At 45.8% G+C, this 25,009-nt stretch overlaps 1 protein-coding gene across 4 annotated transcripts in view; it reads left to right on the top strand.

Moving 5' to 3' along the window:
- The window catches only part of Srgap3 (SLIT-ROBO Rho GTPase activating protein 3), a 221,545-nt gene that overhangs the window by 164,739 nt on the left and 31,797 nt on the right, over positions 1 to 25,009 (top strand). For 2 of the 4 annotated variants that reach the window (XM_076940219.1, XM_076940220.1), the window contains exons 8-14: positions 607 to 708; positions 2,775 to 2,972; positions 7,184 to 7,268; positions 13,262 to 13,289; positions 15,787 to 15,873; positions 22,195 to 22,225; positions 23,181 to 23,241. In XM_076940219.1, coding sequence (XP_076796334.1) covers positions 607 to 708; positions 2,775 to 2,972; positions 7,184 to 7,268; positions 13,262 to 13,289; positions 15,787 to 15,873; positions 22,195 to 22,225; positions 23,181 to 23,241 — 592 coding nt within the window. Of the gene's footprint in view, positions 1 to 606; positions 709 to 2,774; positions 2,973 to 7,183; positions 7,269 to 13,261; positions 13,290 to 15,786; positions 15,874 to 18,427; positions 18,531 to 22,194; positions 22,226 to 23,180; positions 23,242 to 25,009 lie in introns of all 4 variants that reach the window. The other 2 variants (XM_034512327.2, XM_034512325.2) reach the window with 2 other exon arrangements.

The following is a 25,009-nucleotide window of genomic DNA, read 5'->3' as shown; positions in this document are numbered from 1 at the left end:
CTAACACTATGCAAATGCTGTGCACGGTTGTTGTGCTGTATTGTTTAGGGGTTGATAAGAAAATATCTGCCCTGGTTCAATCCAGAGATGTTTTTTCCCCTTTCTATATATACTTTCTCTCCTTGGTTGGCTGAATTTGTGGACATGAGATTTGTGGACATAGTAGACCAACAGTGTGATTGTCACAGTTGTCTCTGGTGCATCTTTAGGCATTCACATAGTGACAGGGGCACTTGTCAACTGCTTCTGGTTCATTGTGCTTGCCACTATCTGTTCAAGCAGTTACTTTCGTTCCACAACTCTTTGCCTTGCAATTAATTAGTTTGGCTTGCTAAGATTATACTAAAGGTCTTTTTAAGCCCACAGTTACTGTGCAAATGTAGATGATTGTGACTGGAAAACCGCACTGGCAACAGCAGGAGGGTAGACGCTACAGTAAGAGGACTCTTGTTCCTATCTGGTACTGCCTTTGCTGTGTCCAACATGAGTGACCCAGGACAGGTCACTCGGCCTTGCTGGACCTGTGTCCTGGGCTCTGGATGGAATGTTAATGATAGCCCCCACCCTGGCTCCAGGCATCTGCAATGACAGGGTTTCTTTTTGCAGGTTTGCCAGGTCAGTGCACAGCAGCCTGTTCAGACAGAGCTGCTTATGCGATACCACCAGCTGCAGTCCAGGCTGGCCACTCTCAAGATTGAGAATGAAGAGGTGAGTGAGCTGCTGCCCTGGTCTAGTTCCTTGGGGCTTGTGCAGGGGAGTCTCAGGCCCTGGACTACATAGGAAATGACGGCTCACCGGTGGGAGACTATACAAGCACACAGCCCACCTGCACTAAGAATGTTTAGTGGCCTAAAGGATGCTTACAAGACCTCAGGTGGAAGGGAAACCAGAGGAAGCAGACTCTATGTTTAGAATAATTGCAGATTGGCAGGCTTAGAATGTTTGGGGAAGAAATATTTCAAAATGTGAGCCTTGGCTCCATCTCAACTGTAGAATGATTGGTGGTTACTACTGACTTCATGATTTTCTGCCTCATTCTCTGCAATATGTTTCTGTGGTCACCATCAGGAGTCAGGGTTAATATTTAAAATTACACGATGAAAGATAGTCCAGACCACCCTAAATATACTGTGGATTTTCAAACCCCAGGGAATGGGTCAGCCTCACTAGGCCAGTGTTCCTCCCATATTCCTCAGTGGTACGGCATCACACTGTGCGGGGCCCTTTCTGACATAGACTGAAGAAGCCAGGTGGGCAGTGTCAGAGGAAAGATGTCAGCCAACCCTGGGGCCTTAAAGAAAGGACCCCAGGACATGCGCAGGGCCATTCAATGTGGTGTGACAAACTTATCCCTGAGAAGTGCAGTCATGGTGGAAGGTGAGAAGGCATAACCACAGTCCTCAAATGTCATGAAGGCTATTCTGGACAATAGGGACAGTTGTGCTTGAAATCTCTACAAAGGGCAGAGGTAGGACAGAGCTGAGATGACACCCATCAAAGCAGGCCCAGGAAGGTCACAAGAAGACAAACTGACTTGTTTTTCAAACCTGGCAAGAGAGATACAGGAAGCAGACAGAATGCTTTCTTTCTTTCTCCTTATCTTCTGTCTTCCCCCCAAAGGATTGCTAATGGTTCATATGTATAATGTCATTCATAAAATTTAAGTGGAAATCAGGGCTACAGGGAGGAGACTGAGGCACATGGCCCTCTTTGTCAGCTGTGGATGGGCTTGGATATGCTTCTCCTTGAATCAGCTTCCCGCCAGTCTGTGTTGGAAAAAAATAATTGATTTTGATTTATTCACTCATGTATTCATTCAGTGAGTACTTATTTATGTAATATTTATTTACCTAATACATGCTAGACATTATTCTAGATAGAGAATAAAAAAGGAATACAGCCTCATAGTTTTTCCTCTTTTTGATGAGAAGACTAATTAAAATAGGAAGACCAGTGAGTGACTGGATATGGAGAAACAGTGGACCGTGAGTGGCATGCCACGTGAAGACATCAGGAGCCTGATACCGTTAGGAGGTGACATTTCAGCTGAGGAACAATAAGAGAGACTTTGCATGTCAATGATCTTATAATAAATAGAGTCAGATTTTTTTTGCCAGTGACCCTTTTGGACTGACATACCTCTGGGATATGGAGTCTGCCACTGAGGCCCTATTCATCCCAGAGCTTCTGTGAGCCTGAGGTCCTCAATTCCTGCTTCTGTCATCTCTGTGGTGTGTGGTTCCACTATACCTCAGGATGGAAACCAGTGTCCCAACTAAATCCTGTGGCAGTGAACTAACTTCCCAAGGTCCTGTCTCCCAGCAGATCATGCCCACTATCAGATGACCCCTTCCTCCATAAATGAGAGAAAACATGAGAGAATTTCTGTTGATTTCCATGTTCAGTAGACATTGCATGACAGCCCTCTAGCCCCAAGGAGGATCCTTGTTTAGGTTCCTCTAACCAGACCAGAGAAAGAAACCTAAAAACTTGACTCCATTATCCTCATGACGTTCTCAAGGTTTCTCAGACAGAAGCAATCCATTAAATGACCTTAGATTGGGCAATCTGGCTTCTTCGCCTGCCAGTTATTGGTCTTAGACCAATGACCAATTCATATCACTATTTATGTCAGTATAAGAATAGCCATCTTGTCCTGTGTATCTTCTAGAGACATTAAGTAAAAGATCAAAGTGACTCTCAGGAAAAGGACTTAGTGGTGCCAGAGGCATGATGAAATAAAGGGTGTTTGTGGATATACTGTTTTTCCCTAGGTTAGGAAAACCCTGGATGCCACCATGCAGACCTTACAGGACATGCTGACTGTGGAGGACTTCGATGTCTCTGACGCCTTCCAACACAGCCGATCTACTGAGTCCATAAAGTCAGCCGCTTCTGAGACCTACATGAGCAAAATCAACATTGCCAAAAGGAGAGCCAACCAGCAGGAAACAGAAATGTTTTATTTTACAGTAAGTAGCATCAAGGACCCAGAGGCCACTGTCTGTTGACATCCTGCCTGTGGCTTTGGATGAAGTCTGAATGAGAGAGAGCCAGCAAAGTAATATGACATAAATCTCCCAGTGTGCTTTTCAACATTAGGTTGCCTAGCTTGGTTTTCTGAAGTGTAGAGTGACTCACCAGTGGGTAGTACTGGCACTGATCCTGAGTGATGGTCACTGTTGCTTCTGGAAGGAACCAAAGAGAGAGTTTCAGTCATTTGGGTTAGATCAGCGGTTCTCAACCTTCCTAATGCTGCGAGCCTTTAATACCTCATGTTGTGGTGACCCCCAACCACAAACTTATTTCATTGCTACTTTATATTTTTTAAAATTACTTTTTTAAAGATTTATTTATTCTTTTATGTATATGAGTGCACTGTAGCTGTCTTCAGACACACACCAGAAGAATGCATTGGATCCCACTACAGATGGTTGTGAGCCACCATGTGGTTGCTGGGAATTGAACTCAGGACCTCTGGAAGAGCAGCCAGTGGTCTTAACCACTGAGCCATCTCTCCAGCTCATTGCTACTTTATAACTGCAATTTTGCTAGTTATAAATCATAATATAAGTAACTGATATACAGGACATCTGACATATGACCTCCAAAGGGGTCAAGACCCACAGGTTGAGAACCTCTGGGTTAGAGGAACCTGTGAAGGAGACAGGTAACCACCTGGAGTTCTGTGCATGCATTATCATCTTAAAATGGTAACTAGATGTTGAAAACCAGGACCTCAGCATTGTGGGCAAATTATTCAGGAGTTGCTAGCCTCTCCTATAAAATTCCAGGTTCCAGACCTTCAATTTTACCAGAGGACAGAAGGAAGAGGGAAGAAAATTGAGGCTTTAGTTCAAGTTCTGCTTATTGAGCATGGAGGCTGGGGCTGTAAGGGACTTACTGTCCATCTGGTACACACCCACACAAGGCTCGTGGGGACTCTGCTCCAATGCCCAGGGTGACAAGCTTCCTTTCACCCAAACAGCCCTACTGCTTGAGTGTGGCTGGCACTGGATACGGAGCTTTTCTCTGTTATCCTCAGGAAATCTACCACCCCAGGATTCCTGGCCATTGGTCTCCATGCTGTTTTCTTTGGTGACCAGAGTGAAGCTGATGCAATCTGACAGTCTTTTTCTGGCTGCAGAAAGCTGGGATTTCCGTTGTCCAGGTTGAAGTCCCTCACAAGCTTCGGTCCTGAGTAGCCTCAGCACCCTAGTGGCTCCTGAGTGCATTCTCTAAATATCTAAATATCTAAAGTAAAAGTCACCAAGGACATATGCTACCACACCCTATATTTGTTTTGATTTGTTTTTAAGCTCAGATGGTATCAGTTGATTCTCCCCTCCATATGCAGCTAGGCCTCCCTCCTCTTAGAGGTCTTGTAGGTCACAACTTAGGTAGGTCTTCCCTGAGCTATCCTCTTGATAGATTGATTCATGTCACAGGTCCCATCACAATCCAACTGTTCAACCCCTATGTTCTTTTCAGATCTTGTATGATGTGCAGATTCAGGAAGCATGGTCTTCAATATCTTAAAAGATTGCTAAAAAGAAAATGTAATAACTATGCCAGGCTATCACCAGGTTGAAAATCAAGTCACTTGAGACATATAGTTAAGCTGACATTGACTGAATTATCCTCATAGAATCTGTCTCAAATTAACCCAGTTTCAGTATCCAACTCTATACTGTGATTAGCCTTAATCAGGACCCTGCTGCAATCCCATAGCTGGCACACACCGCATCTCTTCCATCGGTAGTCTTTACCCTTGTCAAGAAAGAAAGCAAAGTTAGTCTTCACGACTCCTGGCAACTACCACTTCTATTAGAAGCCTAAGAGGGAGCAGGAAGAAAGTCACTTCCGCAGTAGAATAAAGTCCAGGTAGCAGCAGCAGCAGCAGCAGCAGCAGCAGCAGAAGGGACCCAGCCTGTTTGTATATAAAGGAATGTAGTGTCTTTAACAAAGGAAAAGTGTTATATTTCTTCTTTTGTGTGTATATATTTATATGCTTATGCATATTGATATGTGTGCATACTGATATGTATATGTGTATACATGTATGCACATGTGTATGGACGCCGGAAGACAACTCAGGCACCAGCCACCTTTTATGTGTGCTGCTCACCTCTGGTTTTTATGAGTTCTTAGACATGTGATTAAAATCAGAAGCATTGGTCTAAGCCTGCATAGCCAACCTGTAAATCAGTTCTTACTGATTAAAGCAAAGGTGTGAATTACCCAAGGCCAGGGCACTTGCTTAAAATTCAAGCACTTTGTCTCCTACACTCCTCAGCAGGGCTCTGAAATTTGAAAGTTTAAAGGCCCCTGTGATTCCTCCCCAGCTAGAAATGGAGGGTTAGAATTGAGGTATCTTAAAGCAGAAGTTTGCATGTTGACCTGGTGATGAGGCTACTGGTCCTCTGCCACACATTTGATGAGACATCCTAAGTCTACTCTCAGCTTACCTGGAGGAGATAATGAGTGTGTGTGTGTGTGTGTATGTGTGTGTGTGTGTGTGTGTGTGTGTGTGTGTGTGTGTGTGTGTCTGGAAATAGACAGGCCTCTATTCCAGGCTGCACAGCGAGGAACCCAACTCTGGGCTTCTACTTCCTTAGAACAAGTATGATCATGCTTTCTCTACCAGCCCTCCAAGATCATGGAGAAGCACTACTGTGTGTATGTATATGTATGCATCTGTATGTGTGCGGTGCTCAATGGAATCACAGGGCCATGACTTTTAATGAATAAAAGGCCAGATCCTTAGAGCTAAGTAGATCTATGGAGAAAGAGAGAGGTGGTCATAGCCTCTCATTCATCTGAGAAATCCCCCATGGTGAATGGCAAGGTGGTGATATTAGACTCTTTCTTTTTAGAGAAGGCTGTTTCTGGCTTAGTTCTGGCTGGGTTCTCTCTGCCATGTTGGGGTGCACTGGCTGGGACAGTGGGTTTCTGTGTGAGAGCTTGGCTGACGTTTCAGCCATTCACCTCTGTTGCTGTGACTTGAATCTTAGTGCCTTTGCAAATGCCATCCTTCTACAGGCCAGACCTCCTTCCACCTTTTTCATATCCTGACTCCCATGTCTTTTTGCACTGTTGTCTTCCTAGACTGACACCTAGAGATTCTGCTTTCATTATTTTTCAGACAAGGTCTTTCTTAGCACAGGTTGGCCTCATATGTAGCTGAGGATGGCCTTGATCCTCTTTGCACTTGGGAGTTCTGGGATCATAGGCAAGTACCACCATGCCCAGTTTATGTGTTGCTAACCTCAAGCCCAGGGCTTCATACATGCTGGGCAAGCACTCGACCACCTCAGCACCATCCCTCCTGCTTCACATTCACCAACAGCATCCATCCCATCTGACCTACTGGCAGTGTGCTTACTCCGTGGCTCAGTGACTGGACTATATTCTGGTGCTGTGGAATAGGGGGTGGAGCAGGGAAAGCTGGTACCTGTATGAAGATGTGTTTGAGGCCCAGGCAAGTGGTGTGTGTGTGTGTGTGTGTGTGTGTGTGTGTGTGTGTGTGTGTGTTGCTCTTCTGGATGGTTCTCCATCCCTTGTCACTGTTCCACAGCACACCAAATTTGACAAGGACAGTACCTAGGAGGTAGCCAGAACTCTTCCTGGCCCCACTCTTCCTGTGGTACTTGGGGAAAAGCACGTTGTGTACACCCATCCCTATCTCATCTGACCAGAAGATCATCCCCCCACAGTGTAGTGATGGGAGAAGCCTTTCATGAGAAGGTTTCTCGGTGGCCTGCACAGCCCTTCCTCATGTGGAAGAAAGGCTCATCTTTGGCTCTACTCTGATAGCCCTTGGCCTCAGCTATAGGGCCTTTGCTCTCTTTCTTATTGCTCTGGTCCTGGATGCAGTGGAGCTTTCATGACTAGAGGGGCCTTTCACCTTGTGCTGCCAACAGTCCTCACTGTAGAACTGGCTGCCACTGCTGCCACAGTCTCCTGCCTCTTGCGTATACAACCCAACCTACAAGACACCCAGGAATTAGTCGCTTGGAAGAGCTTAAAGCAGGTATAGAGGCCTACCTGTCCCCATGCCAGGTCCCTGGATAGTCTGATATCTCTTTGGTTTCTCTGTGAGGGAGATGGGTTTTAGAGTCAGAGACCCTGTCATCATTTGGCTACGTGGCCTTTAACTTCCTTATGCCCATGTGTCTTACAGAAATTTAAAGAATATGTGAATGGCAGTAACCTCATCACCAAGCTGCAGGCCAAGCATGACTTACTCAAGCAGACCCTGGGTGAAGGTGAGTTGGGTGATGGAGAGCCCAAGAGGGACTACCATATGGTCTAGAGCTGCTGTGCCACCTCAGCTCAAAACATCCAGCACTGGGCAGGGAAAGACCTGCTGCTGGACTCTTGTGCCTTCTCTAGACAGGTTGGAAAAACCATCTTGGTACAGGGGCTGAGATGGGTCCTGTGTGGCTGCAAGAAAGGGCAAGGTCAAGGGGTGGATGTGTCCCCATAAGTAGGAAGTGGGACCCCAAAGACACAAGAACCAGTGTTTCTCAACACATGTCAGGAAAACTATTGGAGGGCCTCACCAAGGTTCTAGGTCCATAGAAGAAAAAAATATATACATGGTGTGGTTTAGTCCTTAAGAGACCAGAAAATTAGGTCTGAAGCCACCCAGCTTCCAATTAATTGTATTGGAGTATTCTCAGCTATTCCAAAAGCACAGGGAGGCCCTGTGTCTGTTTCCCTGACCTCATCCAATAGCCTGTTCTCCCTTAGTGTGCTCCAGCTAGGCTGGGGAAGCTTAAAACTTCAAACTTAGTACTGCTGTCTTTGAATATCCATGTAGAAACATCACCCAGCATGGGATATAAAACATTTCCGTTAACTCCAAGAATGTCCGTATATCCCTCTGTACTTAGTCTCTCCATTCTCTGCCCATAGCCATCACTGATTTGATTCTCTACACACACACACACACACACACACACACACACACACACACACACACACCTCACTCCCAAGTCCCTTACCCCCACAATATTTTCTCTTCGCTCTCCTAGGTTTTAACTATATAGACCAGCATGATTTTAACTTTATAATCCTCCTGCCTCAGGCCTGCAAAGTGCTAGCATTTCAAGTGTAGAGGAGTTAGCTGCAGTGAGCTCTTTCTTCATCTCTTAAATTATGCCCATCCTGACCTCTCAGGATGGTCCTTAACAAAAATTGGACTAATGTTGAGAGGGGCGAGTCAATGTGACTTGGTGACTACTAGTGTTTTGAAATTAAGATTTTCTAGGTTTAGAAACCCAAGTACTTTTTTAAAAATCCAAGGTCCTGGTTAGATCCTTGGTTTGTGGGATAGAAGGGTTTCTGTTTCCTGTCCCCCTCTGAGTGCTAACCCATTGCTTTCCTTGTCTGCATGGCCTTAATGTTATCATAATGTTTGGCTGGCATGGCTCCTGGCCCATTTGGTCTTCCAGGTTTTATCGACTATGCCTCACACGGAGATTGTTGTTGGGCCCACTTAAATCCAACACAACTCAAGCACCAGGTCAATGCAGATGACAAAAATTTATTGTAATCAAGCCACTACTGATTGATCAGGGCAACAGAACAGACTCAGGAACTGAGCTACAACCCTGAAGAAACATTAGACAACATATTTAAAGTATGAAACCATGAAGCAAGGAGGAGTAGGGTATAGTATCATCTAATCATATCTTGGCATAAGGTGTTGAGCAAGGGAGTGTCCATCCATCAGGACAGGAGTTGGGTCCTAGGCCTGGGAACATAAGCTTAGTTTGACCCTGGCAGCAAGATGGGGAAGTTGTCCTTGAGATGTCTGGACTCAGACAGATGTTCCCTTACAAGTTGTCCCTGACATGTCTAGACTCAGACAACTGTTTTCTTATAATAGAGGCTGTTCAGCTATTGGGAAGTCCCCAGCTCCCCTTGGATCTGGGACCTTGAATTTACTTTCTCCCTCTGATTAAATAGGGTCTAAAAATGAAATGGTAGTATTTAGAATAAGTTTTGTTTGCTTGTTCCCAATGAGATGTGACCTCTGAAGTCTCCTTTCTGAGTTTGGAGCTACTTGGCAAGAATAGCGCTGAGAAAATGATGCTTCAGAATGGAGGACAGCTAAGAGCCACCTAGAAGCCCCACGGTGTGTTTTTTAGCAAGTCACCTACAGAAAAGCCCAGGGTGCTTCCATTGACAATAGGGGCAGATCTTAGTAGTTAATTGTCTGTAACAGAGATGGAACCTAACTAACAGCCTATCATAAAACTAAACAGTCCCCAGGACTCAGGTACCAACTATATTTTATAATATGTTTTTAAAACCCCAATAGGTCTCTCATTGTAAAAACAATGCTTTAAAAGGAAACTTGTCTGATATTTGATACAAGTGACAATTCACATTTCTAAAGCGGCTGGCAATGGGTTTCTACAGAGCTAGGATGCAGGTAGAAAGCTGAAGGGTCCCAGAGGAGGGTCTGCCTTGACTGTGTGTCGGCATCCAAGGCCATGACCTAAACCTTTGATGCCTACCTTCTTGCTACCCAGAGCTGTCTCTCATATATCCAAAAGCACAGACTCTGACAGGGCTACACATGGTCAGATGGGATCCCATCCTCACAGGGCAGAGCCTGCTACCTCAGTCAGCTGGATGCATACAAGCATTATGTAATGATGAGGATCTCCTCTGAGAAATAGGTTAGGCAATTCTATCACCATGTTAATGTCATGAGCAGTTCTGACACAAACCCAAGGCTGACTATTCCCACAGGGCATATGATGCATGTGTGAGCTCACATTAAGAGATTAAATCAAACACAAGAGAAAATGACATAATCAAGAAACACAGAAACACAAGTTGAGGGTGCTGCTGGTATAACACACCACACTGTGTTACAGCCAACATGTGTTTTCAGGAGAAGAAAGGATGTTTTCTGAAGTAGCATAAATAGTAGACATCACTTATCAATACCAAGTATTGCATGTACGTAGTTCAGTGTACTCTAATTCTATAAGGACAGTGTAGTAGGTGTGCTTATGCCAGTGTGACCACCAGTGTGGGGTCAGGACAGAGGAAATAGTGTGTGACACTGCAATGAGGCCAGAGCAAGCCCACAGAAGAGTGGGTCATTTGGAAACCAAAAGAAGGAGCAGAAATTGCCTTACGGACTACTCTGTACCAAGGGTAGCAGTTGGCTGCAGTCCTGAGGGTAAGGGTATGTGTTATGGCTAGCCATCCTTACTAGAACAATCCCAGGCCATTGTGAAGCCTTTTCACAGGATGCTGGGTCCTCCCAAGTCTCAATCTGTATGATGATTTAACTGGAGTCTCATGAAACTATGCAGCAGACCCAGACACACCAAATTAAACAGAATACATTTGCCTACTTCACCAGACTTCTCCCCTGCCTAGCCTGGGTCTTTGGCTTCAGCTCGACCCCCTGCAGTTCACCCTGTCACCCGCCAGTCCTTTGGTCAGGGACTGAGGAACAATATATGGCGGTTTGTTCCATGTTCTGTTCTCAGATCTCAGGTTACCAACTTCCCCCTTCATGTCTTTCTTTCTAGCCCCACACTGCCTTGCATTTCTTAGGGGAAAATGCTTACATTCTTTCTTAAAAAGAAACAAGGAAACAAAACTGGGGATTTAGCTCAGGTGGTAGAGTATTTGCCTACCATGAATAATGAATACCCTGGGTTCTGTCTCCAGAGTGGCATAAAAACCTAGCCAATGGCAGGTAGAGACAGGGGGATCCAGAGTTCAAAGCCATCCCCTATTGCGTAATGAGTTTGAGGTGATTCGGAGCTACAAGAGACACTCCCCCGACAACAACAACAAAACAAGCAACACAAACAACACAAAACAAACCCTCATAAGAATGTTGAGTCAGAGTCTAGTTGAGAGCTATCTTTCCAAGGTGAAGGCCATGGGGCCACACTGGCTGCCAAACACTTAAAATACAGATTGACACATGATCATACCCATTGAGATGAGCAGAATGGACACCACAACCTGACATGCTAGCTCCCGGGAAAGGATTATAAAGTGTTTTGCTTGATGTTGATACATATCTACATATTGAAATGACAATATTTTGTAAGTTGGCTTAAATAGGATACAATTTAACCCATCAAGTACTGAATTCACCTTGCCTGTTCTGCTTTGCTGTTTTGCCACTTGGCTTTTAGAACTTGTGGCTTGCAGCACTATGGCAGCCCTAACCTAAAGGAGCTCAGGTGTGGAATTTCATTCTCCTTGAAGGATTGGGAAACAGGGCCAGAGATCAGTGTAGGGTATGTGGCTTGCTCTCTATCTTCTGTTTTGAAACAGAATCTCTCATTGATCCTGGAGCTTGCTGTTTATTAGGCTGTGTCATGAGTCCCCAGGATCCATCCCCCAGTGCCAGGGTTCCAGATACATGCTATCACTCCTAGCTTTTAAGTTGGTGCTGGGAGTCTGGTCTCAGGTCCTCATGTTTTTACAACAACAAGCAACTCAGACATCTCCCAGTCTTTTAGGAGTTTAAGGACAGACATGGTGTTACACATCTGTAATCCTAGCCCCTGGAAAGTGAGCAAAGGAAGAGCAGGAATCCCAGGTCAGTTGCAACTATATTGCGAGATTGAGGCTAGCCTGGGCTACATGAGACCCTGTTCTTTCCCACCTCTCTAGGTGAACAGATGTGACAATAATGACAATAGGTGGCAGTAAACAGGTGAAATCGCAGTGTAAGACAGTGCTGGTGATAAGCGTATATAGAGAGAAGGGAAACAGAGGAGCTCCAAGGAGAACCCTGTCTACTCCAGGTGGACTCTGCATCCTCCTTTTCAGCCGGGATGCAAAAGGCTAGCAAGAGGCAGCTTTGCAAGTGTCATGGACAAGACAAGCTCAGCAAGCAAAGGCCAACATGGAGACTTAGCAGACAGAAGCATCATGGCCAGAGGAATGAAAGAGTCTTTGTACATGTTAACAGTATTTTGAAGGGTCCCCTGGAACCTTGAATAGCTTATGAATACAGAGAATGAGGCTTGTATTCTATTCCATATGTGACATGGGACCCTAGAAAGCAAGAGGAAGATGTGACATGCTCTGGCTAAAACTATTTCTTTTACTGCTGAATTGTGAATGCATCATAGTGACATAGGAGCTGCACTTAAAAAGCAAGAGATGGTAGGAACCTGGGCCAAGATGGTGGTGTTGAAATAGAGAGGAATAAGCCACTGAGGTGAAGAAGGAAAGAGCTTTGAAGAGCCTTTCTCTGACTTCCAACTGAAGTGTCTAGGTGATGGTTCACTTACAGAAATGTTGAAGACTTGGGTAGGAATAGTTTGAGGACGTGGGAAGAGTGTTTTGGTATGAGATCCTTGGAGGGCAGTATTCTGTAACTCACCCTATATAGGAACACCACGGCAGAACAGAGTGCAGATAGGACCAAAGTGCAACCTGGTGAACCAGTGAATTTTACTGGGGTTACCGACAGGAATATGGGTGAGGGGTTACTTACAGGAGAAGAAATGGCTCAAAGACAGCTGCCTCACCAAGACCTATGCCAGCTCCAGTGACAGCTCACAAAGCTGGGAACCTGGAGTGTACTGCACAGCCTGCAGGCAGCTCAACCGGTTGGAGTGTCTTTTCCAAGTGAGTCAGTTGATCTAAACCTCTCCCAGGCAGCTCTGCTGGTTTCTGCTTCTTCCAGGCTGGGCTGGTCTCAAGTCTTCTTTGCAGCTTGGCTTCCAATCTAAGAGGGACTCAACTCCTGTTTACTCTGGCAAGTAGGGCCCTAATGAATTTGTTCAGTTTCAGGGTCTCCCTGAAGCTAGTTTGAGCATTTTGCCTTTCTGCTTCAGGAACTTCCTTATGGGGTGGAATGTTTCAAACTAAGAGGAAACTGTTACGCAACAAGTAGTTATTGACAAGTGGGTAAGAAAACTGTGGTCTGTCCACACAGTGGAATATCACTCAACCATAAAAATAAATGAACTACTGAATCATGCTGTATGGATGAACCTCGGACAAATTATGGTAAGCTAAAGAAGACAGATTCAGGAGAGAAACCACAAGGAAAGTGATTCTTCCTAGGAAATGCCGATCAAACCTGCAGAGACAGAGACAGTTGCCTAGGGCAGGGCCAGGATTAAAGGACTGTATTTGGGCGCATGGGCTCTTTCTGTTGTCATTGTTTTAAGGGAAAGAAAGGTCTCAGCTTAAAATAACAACCAAAGCCAATTAAATATCAACATGCAATTTTGTTTTCTTTCCCCAGGAGAGAGAGCAGAGTGCGGCACAACCAGGTGAGAGCTGGAAATGTGTCCTTTTTACTGGCTACCTGAAGTCTGAGAGGATGAGGTGGGAGGGTGGGTGGAGGTATAGGGTGAAGATAGCCTATTGGGAGCCAGGAACACTGGATAGTATTCACCTTTGGGGTCATCGAGGTGATGGGAGCAGTGACTGTGGCTCCTGAGGCTGCATTTCTTGTTCTCAATTTAGACTGGCAAAGCCACGCTCCTGCAGGCTGGCCAGAGGGAGGGAGCTTTCGTAGCTGCTGAGGGGTAGTGGAGGATGGCTGATTCCAGGGTGGCTAACGGTGTCAGCCAAAGCCATAGGCTGTAGAGCAGATGATTTCTTCTCTTGGATGTTACAAGGCCACTGCCCAAACTGCCCTATAGGCGCTCCGGGTCCAGGCTGGGTTCTCAGTTGCTAAAGCTTTGGGGTTGGCTGAGATGGCGCACAGATGGCCACGCGCATGCTGCTTACACATGGACGCGTGACCAGATTACCTCCCACCCTAACCCCCTGCACTGCCCATCATACTTTGGCTTGCAGTTTAGTGGGAACTTGGATGCACTGGCTAGGCCAGTAACATAGGCAGCCCATGCTTCCTCTGGCTCCTTCCACATCTCCCTATGTGCTTCCCCTGAGCACACCAGAGCCAGTGAACACTTCCACTCAGCAGCCTTCAGCTTTCATAGGCGTGTTAGATGCCTAAGCAGCCAGCATTGCCCTAGTGTCTGGATTTTCAACAGGAATCTAGCAGTTGGCCCAGAGGTCTGCCCTCTATCATGTGTAGCAGTTGGTAGCTACTTTTTACCTCATTCTGAGACAGGGTAGGGGGCTCAGTGACCCAATGACACTTTCCTTCCAAACTGGTCCTTTCCAGTGGCTCAGAACCCTGAAAAGCTATCTTTCTTGGCAAGAGCAAAGATGACTTTTGAATTTTTCCCTGCTCCTGGGGAAGCAAGTGGGCGTGGCAAAGGCTTAGGGAGCCGTAGGGTTTAAGTATGTTGGACCTGGAGATTTAGGACTTTCCAGGAATCCAGCTGTTCGTTTGGGCCCACGCAGTTTGGAAATGATGAGATGATTCATAGGCAAGGACCCTCCCCTGTGTGGAACAGCAGTTGTTCAGGTCACTTTTGAAGAACCCAAATTTGTTACTCTTTTATTTTTTGGTAAGAGAATATTACTGTAACAATGAAGCCCTGCTTTATACCAAAGTGGGATGAATTGGGCCATGGCCCCCTGCCTCCCAATCTGTAAAATACAGGCAGGATATTGCTCCAGCAGACTATGGAGTGGAGAAGAGCCATAATGTATCCTTTGGACAGGTCTCCGGCTCCCCCCAGCCCTAAGAAAGCCCAGGAGATAGATAGATAGATAGATAGATAGATAGATAGATAGATAGACAGACAGATTTGTTTTAATAATATAAACCTGGTGGTGGCACACGCCTTTAATCCCAGCACTTGGGAGGCAGAGGCAGGCAGATATCTGAATTCAAGGCCAGCCTGATCTACAGAGAGAGTTCCAGGAAAGCCAGAGCCACACAGAAAAACCCTATCTCAAAAAACCCAACATATATATATATATATATCCCTCTGAAATACTGTCTTCCACACTTGCTTTGGTCTAGAGCTAGAGCTTGGGAAATTGAAGTTCTGATGACTAGACCTCCCACTTAGGCATCCTGTCTCAAATCAGCCAGATATTTTCAGATCTAGCCAGATATTTTCTGGCTCATTATTGAGCTTGTGGATCTCATTGTCAACCTGAAAGTGGTTTTAAAATAAGTCCCAGAGGCCCCGGGTGATCTGTCTCTGTACCTTGGCTGTGTCAACTGTAGATGCTCACAGTCAGCGTCATCTGGGACCATCATCAGAGCAGGTCCCTCAGCCAACTTGCTCTTGTGCTTGTCTAGTTGGCCCCTTTCTCACACTTAAAGCCAGATTTTGTGAACGGCCTCAATTCGCCATAGCCCCACCGTTCTCAAAGCTGTTCAGCAGTTTCTACAGGCAGACCAGATGGCTAATGCACTTTGAAGAATTGAAAAAAAAAAAAAAAACTGCCAAATTGAGGTACAAACAACAGTTTTTAATCATTATGATTTGAAGAGAGGTCAGCCTCCTTAAGCAGGTTGATAAGAGGCTCGTGTCCTACGAGAAGGGAGATGTCATGACCAATCAGATGCAGCTCAGTATATATTCAACTTCAGTCAGCTTCCAAACCCTTGAGCATCAGTGTTGCCACCATTTTGGATACTGACACCCACGTCTGTTGGGCTGTTTGGGGAAATTCTTAATCTCTTGCTTTTTGTCGCAGACTAATTCTGAGGCCATGCCTGTGTTGCCAGCGTATGCTAATTTTCATCCAAACTGAAAGACAGAGAGAGGCCATTGTCTCTGGTTTCCTTCTCTCCCCTCTGTGGCTTTCTCCTGTTTTCCCTTCTCTCTCTCTCCTTTTTTTTTTTTTTTTTTTTTTGTTGTTGTTTTTTGTTTTTGCTCTGCAACTGAGCAGCAGAAGAGATGGAAGGCTTAGGCTGCCCCACTTTCCTTGGCTGAGCTGTCCCCCTGCTCCCCACTTTGTGCCCCACCCAGCATTCCAGTAAGTTGATACAGATTTGGTGTCATTCAAAGTTGGGATAGCTATGTTTCCTTGTCAGAGATTCCAGGCACTACCCAGTGCACCACTGGGCGGGGAAAGAGGACTCCATATTCTTTTACACTCTGGTTGGCAGGAAAACTGGGGAAGCATATCCTACATTTTATTTTCTTTTATTCTACTTTGTAAAAAATTATAAAACAAAACCCCTAAGCCGTTCTGAGTTCTTTTATAGAAACACTCCAACTGGATGCCCTAGGGCTTTTGATTCTGCCTTTTCCGTACCTGTGCCAAGATCCCCACTCTTGCTGGCCACGGGAGCTGGATGAACAGTTAGCAAAATCCCTCTCTCCATACCTGTGCTGGAGCTTCAAGTAGGAAGAACCGCATCCAACTTTCGGCTCTTGATAGGTCCCATCTGTGTGGCCGCTGGCAAATTTCTTAATTTCCTGTGGGTTCCTTTGCCTCCTAGGCTTGTGAGGAGGTTAATCATGCCATGATTAACCCAGAACCCAAAGTACTAGGAAAACACAAATGATGGCATTGCTGTCCTCTTAATCCCAAAATTTGGATCCCGTGGCTTTGTGTCTTCTTTTTTTTTTTCTTTTACATTTGAACATTCAAAAACAAAGAGCCGCTATATGAAATACCCCCTCCCTGTTTTTACAGATTCTCAAAAAAGATGTAGTATTAAAAAAAAAAAAAAAAAGGAAATGACATGGACTTAGCTAACCAAATTCACATAGATCCAAGATGGGCTGGAGATAATCTTGCCTGTTGTTTCTCTTCCGAATTTTGGTCGTGCTGTTCTTTTGGTACCCTTGATTGGATGGCATGCTATTTGGACTCAACCGTGTCTTTGCCCGTTTGCCCATGCATGTCCTGGAGTTAGCAGCCTTTGCTCAGCACTCAAAATCATCCAGGGGACTTGGCTAGAGTGTCTTGTATGGCTGAACTGCTGAAGGACATGAGCACAGTAAACTCAAGGGAGAGAGGCAAGGCCAGCCTCCTTCATGGTGATTGCTTCCACAGTCCATATGCTTCTTGCCTGTGTGGGTTGAGGATGTACCTTAGTTGGAAGAATGCTTGCTTAGCATGCACTAGGCCATGAGTTCAGCTGCTAGTACCACATTAAACCCAGTGTGGAGGTGTATGCCTATAATCCCAGTATTGAGGGGATGGAAGGAGGAGGATCAGGAGTATGAGGTCATACTCAGCCACATAGCAAGTTTGAGGCCACCCTGGACTATATAAGATCCTGTCTCAGAAACAAACAGAAGATTCTTGCCCATATACAGAAATCAATCAAGACTTGGGGAAGGGGCAAGTCTTTGCTTCTCATATATGCCCATTAGCTGCCTGGCTGAATATACACTCACTGTTCCCATAGTTTGAACCAAACCATTTGAAAGTAAGCTGCCTCATTTGGGAAGGATGCTTCCTCCTAACTTTCTAAAATCTCTTTCCCTGAAGGCTCCCAGCATTGAGTTGGGCCAGTTTGTGTAACGAAATGAGCAAATAAGCCAGTCCAGGCCTATGCATGGCAAGCAGTTATAGACACGGGTCCGGTGTCTGTGGCCATTTCATTGTTCCGGGTGGACTGTGGTATAAGGATTCCCCTCCCTGTGGGTAACAACAGAACACAGGGAAAGGAGATCCAAAAGCAAAGCAAGACACTTTCAACCTGACTCCTGTCATGGACTGATGGGCAGATGAGTCTGCAGCTAGAAATGGCAAGATGTCCTGGCACCATGCCCATGACTTGAAGCGTAAAGGCAAACAAACAAACAAACAAACAAACAAACAAACTGGACTTGGAGGGGAAGTGGGTAGTGGTGGGTCTGACTCACTGTTCTTTTTCTCCGAGCCTTAGTTTCTGTAGAATAGAGACACATGTAATAGGAAGACACTGGGTTAAGTGTGGTAATGGGTTTGACAGTGCTCTGATCCAAAATGTCCTTGACCAATGAGTGGGATAAAAACATTCCAGGCCACCTACGGATGGATCCTAAAGAAGATGCAGCTTGCATCCTGGCATCTATCTGTCTGACTCAAGGATCCATGCAACAAAGATGAGTCATATGCCTTTGAAATGCCAAGAGGCATCAGGAAGATAGTACCTTCAGTACATTGAGAGTTGGGCCTTGGTGATAGATTTAAGCCAAAATTATGAAAATTAATCCTCTTGATTATGTTTGAAAGTCTCTTGCTTTCTTGGGCTACAGATGACACCTTTCCCTCCCCCTCCCCTCCATCTGGTCTGCAGGATGTCAGCCTCTGGTTGGCATTGCAGGGGCTTCTTGGATACACCCCATCCCCCCAATGTAGAGTGCATTTGTGTTTTGTGAGAGTTGCTCCTGCTTGGCATTGTGGGTAAACTAAGACCTAAAACATCCAAAGGCCTTCAGATGGAACATGGGAAACGAATGTGTTGGGGGCCAGGGGCTCCCCTCTGCATTTTGTGTTCTCTTCCAGTTGTGGGTTTGAAGAGCGTCTCTCCCAGCGGTATGTTTATGTTGGTTGCCTTCTTGATTTCTTTTGTTCCGTTTTCCCCTAGGCCCCCCTGTCTTCCCCCTAAACCACAGAAAATGAGGAGACCTAGGCCTCTTTCAGTGTATAGCCATAAACTCTTTAACGGCAGTATGGAAGCGTTCATTAAGGTACTTGCTGGGGAGCTGTGGAGTCCGAGAATGAGTCCAAAGTAATGGCAGCCTCTCTTTCCCCTGTCCCTTCCAGCTAACAGCCCTGCCAACCCCTTAGCCAGGCCCCATGTAGCTTCTCACTGTAGTTCATGCTTCTGTGAGGCATTTCATCAGAGCATTCTGCTTCTGACTAGTGGACGCTAAGTGGGCAGTCATCTCTCTCAGCCCTATGGGGAGGGGTTTGATCAGTCATGCACGAAAGAGACAGAACCTCAGCACAGTGTCTCAGCCAGCTGGCCCCATTGCTCCAGGAGCTGCAGTCCTGACACCTGAAGGGCAATTGAGGAAACTCCATGATTCAGCTTCACCCCCTCTTCCTGAACTAGGACTGATGGAGAACAGCACAAAGCTAGCCCCCCGTGGGTTTCCAGACACAGCAACTACAGTTTGTTAGCTAAGTAGCTACCAGAACAGGAATTCAATTTTATATTCAATTTTCATAAGAAAAGGTCCCTTCCACTTCATTTGTCTACTTCATTTGGTGGTTGGTTTGAAAGGTGGGAGTAGGGTTCAGGTAGCCCTTATAAATGCCAGGTTAACTCTTGATCCGGAGCTTCGGCAAGTTAAAAATGTCTCAGCTAAGTGAGTTTACTCTCCCTGTTTTCTTTTACCAGTTGGTATAAGATCAACCCATCCAAGATCAAACTGCTCAAGGCAGAGATGGTGTTGAGATGTGTCCCTGGGGAAAGAGGAGGCAAAGTTTTAGCCAGTTTTCTGAAAGCCCACCTGTAGCTGGTCTTTGCTACTTTATGGGTTATTCTTTTCCCACCTTTTATCCCCCCTCAACACTAGATAGGAGAAAAATAAGGATGGGGGGAGGGGAGACATTAGAAAAGCCCATGAGCCTAATTTCTTTCCTTTTGTTTCTTCTTTGACCACAACTACTAACAAATTGCTACCAACCCTCTTAAACAAGCACTAACCACCAGCCCTGCCTATTGGGGCTCTAGCATATATGAACCCTCTGAAAAGATTCCAAACCTCACACAATCACAGAAACTATCTATAGCTGACAAAAACCACACCTCTGCTAGTAACAGGAGCCTAGTCATAGTCAGGCGCTGTGGACAGCCCAAAGCTTCCCCATGTCCCCACACCTGGGATTAAAACGAAAACACATTCTTATAATATTTCTGGGTTTTTAAAGAAACCGAAACTCCAAAATTGTCACTATACCCACCAGCAACCAGTGAGGACAGTTTCTGCAGAAAAGAGGACTGTGTCAGTCAAGGAAAGGGCAGAGTCTGATGGGCATCACTAGTGATTTTGGAGTTACAGGGGGTGATCCCGCACCAGTTTTCTGGCCTCTGCCCTCCCTCCTCTGGCAGGGTGCAGTCCAGACTTAGAGGACAGAGAAGGGCTCTGAGATGGGTGAGATGGGTGGAGTAGGCAGGATCATCATCTTAGGTCAAAGAACTACTTCTGCCTGTAAACTGAGTCCTCAGAACAGAACAGAACAACAGAACAAAAGGATTTCCCCCTGGACAAGGATAGTGGGAAATATGAATAAGGACATGAATTCAATCCCCACAACCAGTGTTAAAAACCTAGGGACGGTGGCACACACTTGGAATCCTGGCATTAGGGAATCCGAAGCCGGTGGATCTCTGGCCATCCAGCCTAGCTTAATTAGAGAGCTCAGAATCAAGGCGGCTGGTGCCCAAAGAATGTCATGTGAGATTGACCTTTGGCCTCTACAAGCATGCACACATGTGCGCGCGCGCGCGCGCACACACACACACACACACACACACACACACACACACACACACACGAACACCCTCCCACTTCCATCCCCGGACACACACAGAAACTCCAGTGGAAATTTAGCTTTGTGACACCACTGGAGGTATGAAGTGGTAAGAAGAAGTGTGAAATAGTGGCACTGGTCAACTGCCTCTGAGAAAAATGTCCAAAGAGGAACCACCCAGCTCTGTTGGAGTGAATATTAGAGTTCTTGGAAGAATAATAGTCATTTGGTTGGGGAAGAGAATGGAGGGTTTGTGGAACACAATAGCTTGTCTCTATACACTTAGGCTACCCCTAATCAGTGAAGTTTAACAACTTCAGCTGTGGACCTACTATGAGCAGACTCACCAACGCCCCATATGGCACAGGTTTACTCTGAAGGATCTTGAGCCCAGAAAGGCAGCATCTGTAGTCACTCTTTCAACTGCCAAGAGAGGAATTTCAGTTTTTATTCTGCTTCTTATATGGTCTGAACACACAGCAGACTGAGTCCTCAGCTTTGACAGTCCAGGCCTATGAAAAGATTTGTGGTTGAATAATCCCACTGCGTTGCTGTGATTACAATGAGAGAAGCTCCAAGTTAATTATAGAGAAGTTTTTTTGGAGTTGGACTCATGGACTTCCTGGAGTCGTCCTGAGCCAACCCCTTAGAAAAATCAAAAACGTTGTGTTTCTCCTCTCTTGGACTGAAGGAGACTCCATTTATATATTTAAGCCCATGGTAAAGCCCAGAAGGTCCACCTGTGGGGTTGTGGAGCATCCCCATCTTACTTCTATGAAATGAGAATAAATCTACTTTGTGAGTTTAGGGTAAGCATGGAATGAGCTGATACATGTATGTTTCTAGAACCCTCTGGCACTGTGTAAGCCTGATTATAATTAGACTAACTTTAGGACACCATCTCAGGACTCCCTTTGGACCAGGCTGTTGTTGAGTTCTGGAAGTCACGTGGGTTTAGCTGATATAGCAACTCTGATCCCAACTATTGAGATGGCAGGGCTGGATATATGGTACCCAAGGAAGGTACATGTCCCTTAGTCAGCTTGGCCTTTTCACTGAGCTTGGGTGAGACTTTCCACCTACCTCCCACCTAGAGACCCCAAGTCACTGTACACATGAGCATAAAAATCAGGCAAGATCCCTCAATGTGGGAACAAAGGCTTCAGTCCACCCTCAAGGTCACAAAGGTGTTCCAACTCACTCTCTCTCATCTTCACCCTCCCTAGCTTCTGTGCTCCCAGAGGGTCTCAGTACCAGGGCAACAGTAGGGGGCTGGGAGGGGAAAGAGCCATGCTTCCAGTCAGAGAAGATTGTCAAGGTATTGGATGTGTTTGGAGTCTGGAATCTGGTGCGACCTGCTGGATCCCATTGTGAAATAGAATAGCTAACCAACAATGAGGTTTCCAGAGATGAATTCTAGGAGCCAGCTTACAATAGGCATGAAGGATCCCTTCTGTGGGCAGATGGAGGTAACCTTGTAGGTCACCAGTGGACTCTTGTCACTGGTGACTCCCTCATGTTCCTCATGAGGAACTGGACATGGATCCAGGAATGGGGTAGACACACATCTCCTACATATTGACAAGGAGTGAAAGAGGCCCTTCCATCACTGGCACCTGGGAAAGAGGCTAGGCAGCCTATTGAAAGGCTGGCTGGGGACTGCTCCAGAACTCTTAGGAGGTGTGAAGGATGAGGGCCCTCCCCCTGGGCAGGCTGATGGGCAAAAGCCCCAGGACCGTTGCTGGCTGCCATTGCCTTTGGCATTCACGGACTCTGAAGGAGCTGCATACTCTAACTGATCTTACTCCTGCATAATCTTTTCTTTTTCTTCTGCTTTGCTGCCTGTTTCTCTTTTTTTGTTGTTGTTATCAGAGGAAGAAGAAATGCTCGAACCAGGAACCAGGTATTTACTAGATAGGCCCACAAGCCCCATGCAACTAGTAGATCCAAAGCCTTCTAGAGCAGAGCCCTAGATGTTTGATGGCCCCATCTCATACCGTTCCCCCAGATGCAGCATCAGCAGGTGGGGGGTGTGTGACAGAACCAAGAGCCCACCAACTCACTACCCTTCTAGAAAGGCTACTCGTGATGTTACCTGTAGTAACAAGAAGGTTACCTAATTTAGAACCCTAAAAAAAAAAAAATTAACCCTTGCCTAACTACTTGGGACTATCGACTAATCTAGAAAGGTGTAATTGAATATTCTTTTGTATCCTAGGTACAGCTATTTAAATTGCATCCAATTCATCCCTTTTGATTTGGCATCTTCTAGAATGTCTCCATATACTATGCTTACTGATAAGCAAAATATGTACCTGGATATTTAAGTTGAGACATCATAAGATTGACCTTCCCTTCAGAACCCCACAGGGCTTGTAAGAGCCAGCCCTGCTTCACCTAAAGTGTGTTCTCAGTTCCGACACTAGATACCACAGTAATAGGGAAAGGCATTGATCCTGACTCTTGGTCCCTAAGCCCTGAGAAAAGATGCTGAGTTGGGCAAAGTGCAGTTGAGAGGAGGCAAGCCATCCTTCAGGTCAGGCTCCAACTGCCTCCACACACTGGCTTCCGTCTCTCCTGCCCCCAGTGTGCCTGTCAAGCTGATCCCAGTTCCTTGCCAGCTGGGCAAGAAGAGAGAGCATTTCTTTGAATGTATCCTAGCTATGCCTTCTTCGGCACTTAACTGAAGGCTGTATGGTAACTATCCCTGGAGACTAGAGTTAGCAATTCCTTGCTTGTTTTCCTACTAATCACATGGTACTAATCTTTTGGCTTGACTTGATCATCGTGTTTGCAATGTCTTTTGCCTGTGGTTGGGTGCCACGCCTGATAAAACTCACATGTTTTTCTTCCTTAAGGATTCAGGACAAGCTATACCACTTGTAGTCGAGAGCTGTATTCGATTCATCAATTTATATGGTAAGCACCATCTCAGTTCAGCGGGTTCCCTTTATTGTGGAGCAGGTGCTGGGCTGTTCTGCAAGAAAGTTATATTCTCAGTCATCTTGGAAGACTCTTGGAAGTTCATGCTCTGCTTTGGGGGAGTGAAAATGCTCCAGGGAATGGCTGATACTCCAAACACTGTCTTTGGACTCTCTCTCTCTCTCTCTCTCTCTCTCTCTCTCTCTCTCTCTCTCTCTCTGCCTCTCTGTCTCTGTCTCTGTCTCTGTCTCTGTCTCTCTCTCTCTCTCTCTCTCTCTCTCTCTCTGTGTGTGTGTGTGTGTGTGCGCAGAATGAGGGAAGGAAGATTGTGTGAGGGGCCTAGGAATTCAGGTCACTGGAGAGCAGCTATGGCATGGACAGTACTATGCCAGTTTTGTCCTCACTTGGGGTCAATCAGGTTGAAGGGAATGATGTCAGGAATCAGTTAACCATGGGTCAACTTGTGTTTAACTTACTCATTCACCTTCATTTTGGCTGTGGGAAACTCAGGAGTGATGAAGGCAAGCACCATGCCAGCCTTGTAAGGTTTATGTTCTCAGAAGAACAAGGAGATCAACCACAGAAAAAAGAACTTTAAGTCATCCTTTTGCACCTCTAGAGATTACATATAGGCTCACTGCAGACCCCCAGAGCCGAAGACTCGAAAGTCCCTTGTGTAAAGTGCTCTGCCTTTTACACATAATCCAAGTAACGTCCCATAAGTATCAATCTACCTGGAGATAGAAAGCACCGGACCCTATGGAAATGCTAGGCAAATAATCATATTGTTTGGGGACTAGTAAAAAAAAATAATCTATACATGTTTAATACAGATGCAACTTTTTTCCTAAATATTTTCAAGCTGCCTTTAGTGGAGTCACTGAATATAATAGCTCATGGATAGTAGACTGTAAAATTAATTTTTTCATAGTGACACTGCTATGAAACTAATTCAAGGGAAGGAAGGTTGATAGTGCCATTTGGAGGCAGGCTGCTTGACTAAAGTGAGAGAAGACCCCTGAGGAAGGCAGCCAGGCAGCTTGAGTAGAGAATGGGGACCGTCAGGTGTGAGAGGAGAGGCAGTATTCCCCGTGGGCGAAGGATAGTAATCGAGAAGAACAGGAGAAGACGCCGGGGTGGTAGAAATCAACAAAACCACACTCGTGGTTATATATGCCTGTCTCAGCATTAGGGAAACTGAGACAGAAGAGTCACCAAGAGCTGCACGATGGCCTGGGCTACTTAGGAAGTTCAAGGTCAGCCTGGGCACGTGACGTCACAGCTTAGATACCCAGGTGCATAGCTTCAGTATGCACGACACATGAATCAGCTCTGAAGGCTGCTAACGTCAGCCACTGGTAAAGGCAGACAAAAAACCAACAACCACAGAGGTGGGCTGCATTTATTGAGCATGTAGGATGTTCCACCAAATGTCCACCAAATATCCACTAAACCCTGGCTTTTCAGGGTAAACAATAAATTGTAGCATGAATAATTGCCCTATCCAAAAGAACTGTGAGGCAGGGGAAAGGTGCCCAGTGTCTGAAGCAATGTTCATTTGAGAAAGGCAGGCCCTCTGATTCCTGCAATTGTATAGGTTGCTGTTAGGTTCCAAATGCTACCAGGCCAGAGACTCCCACTTTGCTACTGTCTCATAGAAACTTAAAAAAAAAAAAAAGTGTGGCTGCCCTTTAGTAGTGAGGCCAAGCTTTTTTTTCTGTCTTTTGCAGGGATCTTAGCCTGTAGCCCAGGCTGTCCTTGAGCT

The sequence above is a fragment of the Arvicanthis niloticus genome, chromosome 9, assembly GCF_011762505.2.
Source record: "Arvicanthis niloticus isolate mArvNil1 chromosome 9, mArvNil1.pat.X, whole genome shotgun sequence".
Lineage (NCBI taxonomy): Eukaryota > Metazoa > Chordata > Mammalia > Rodentia > Muridae > Arvicanthis > Arvicanthis niloticus.
The sequence above is the reverse complement of the archived record's forward strand: the minus strand, read 5'-3'. Positions and strand labels throughout refer to the sequence as shown.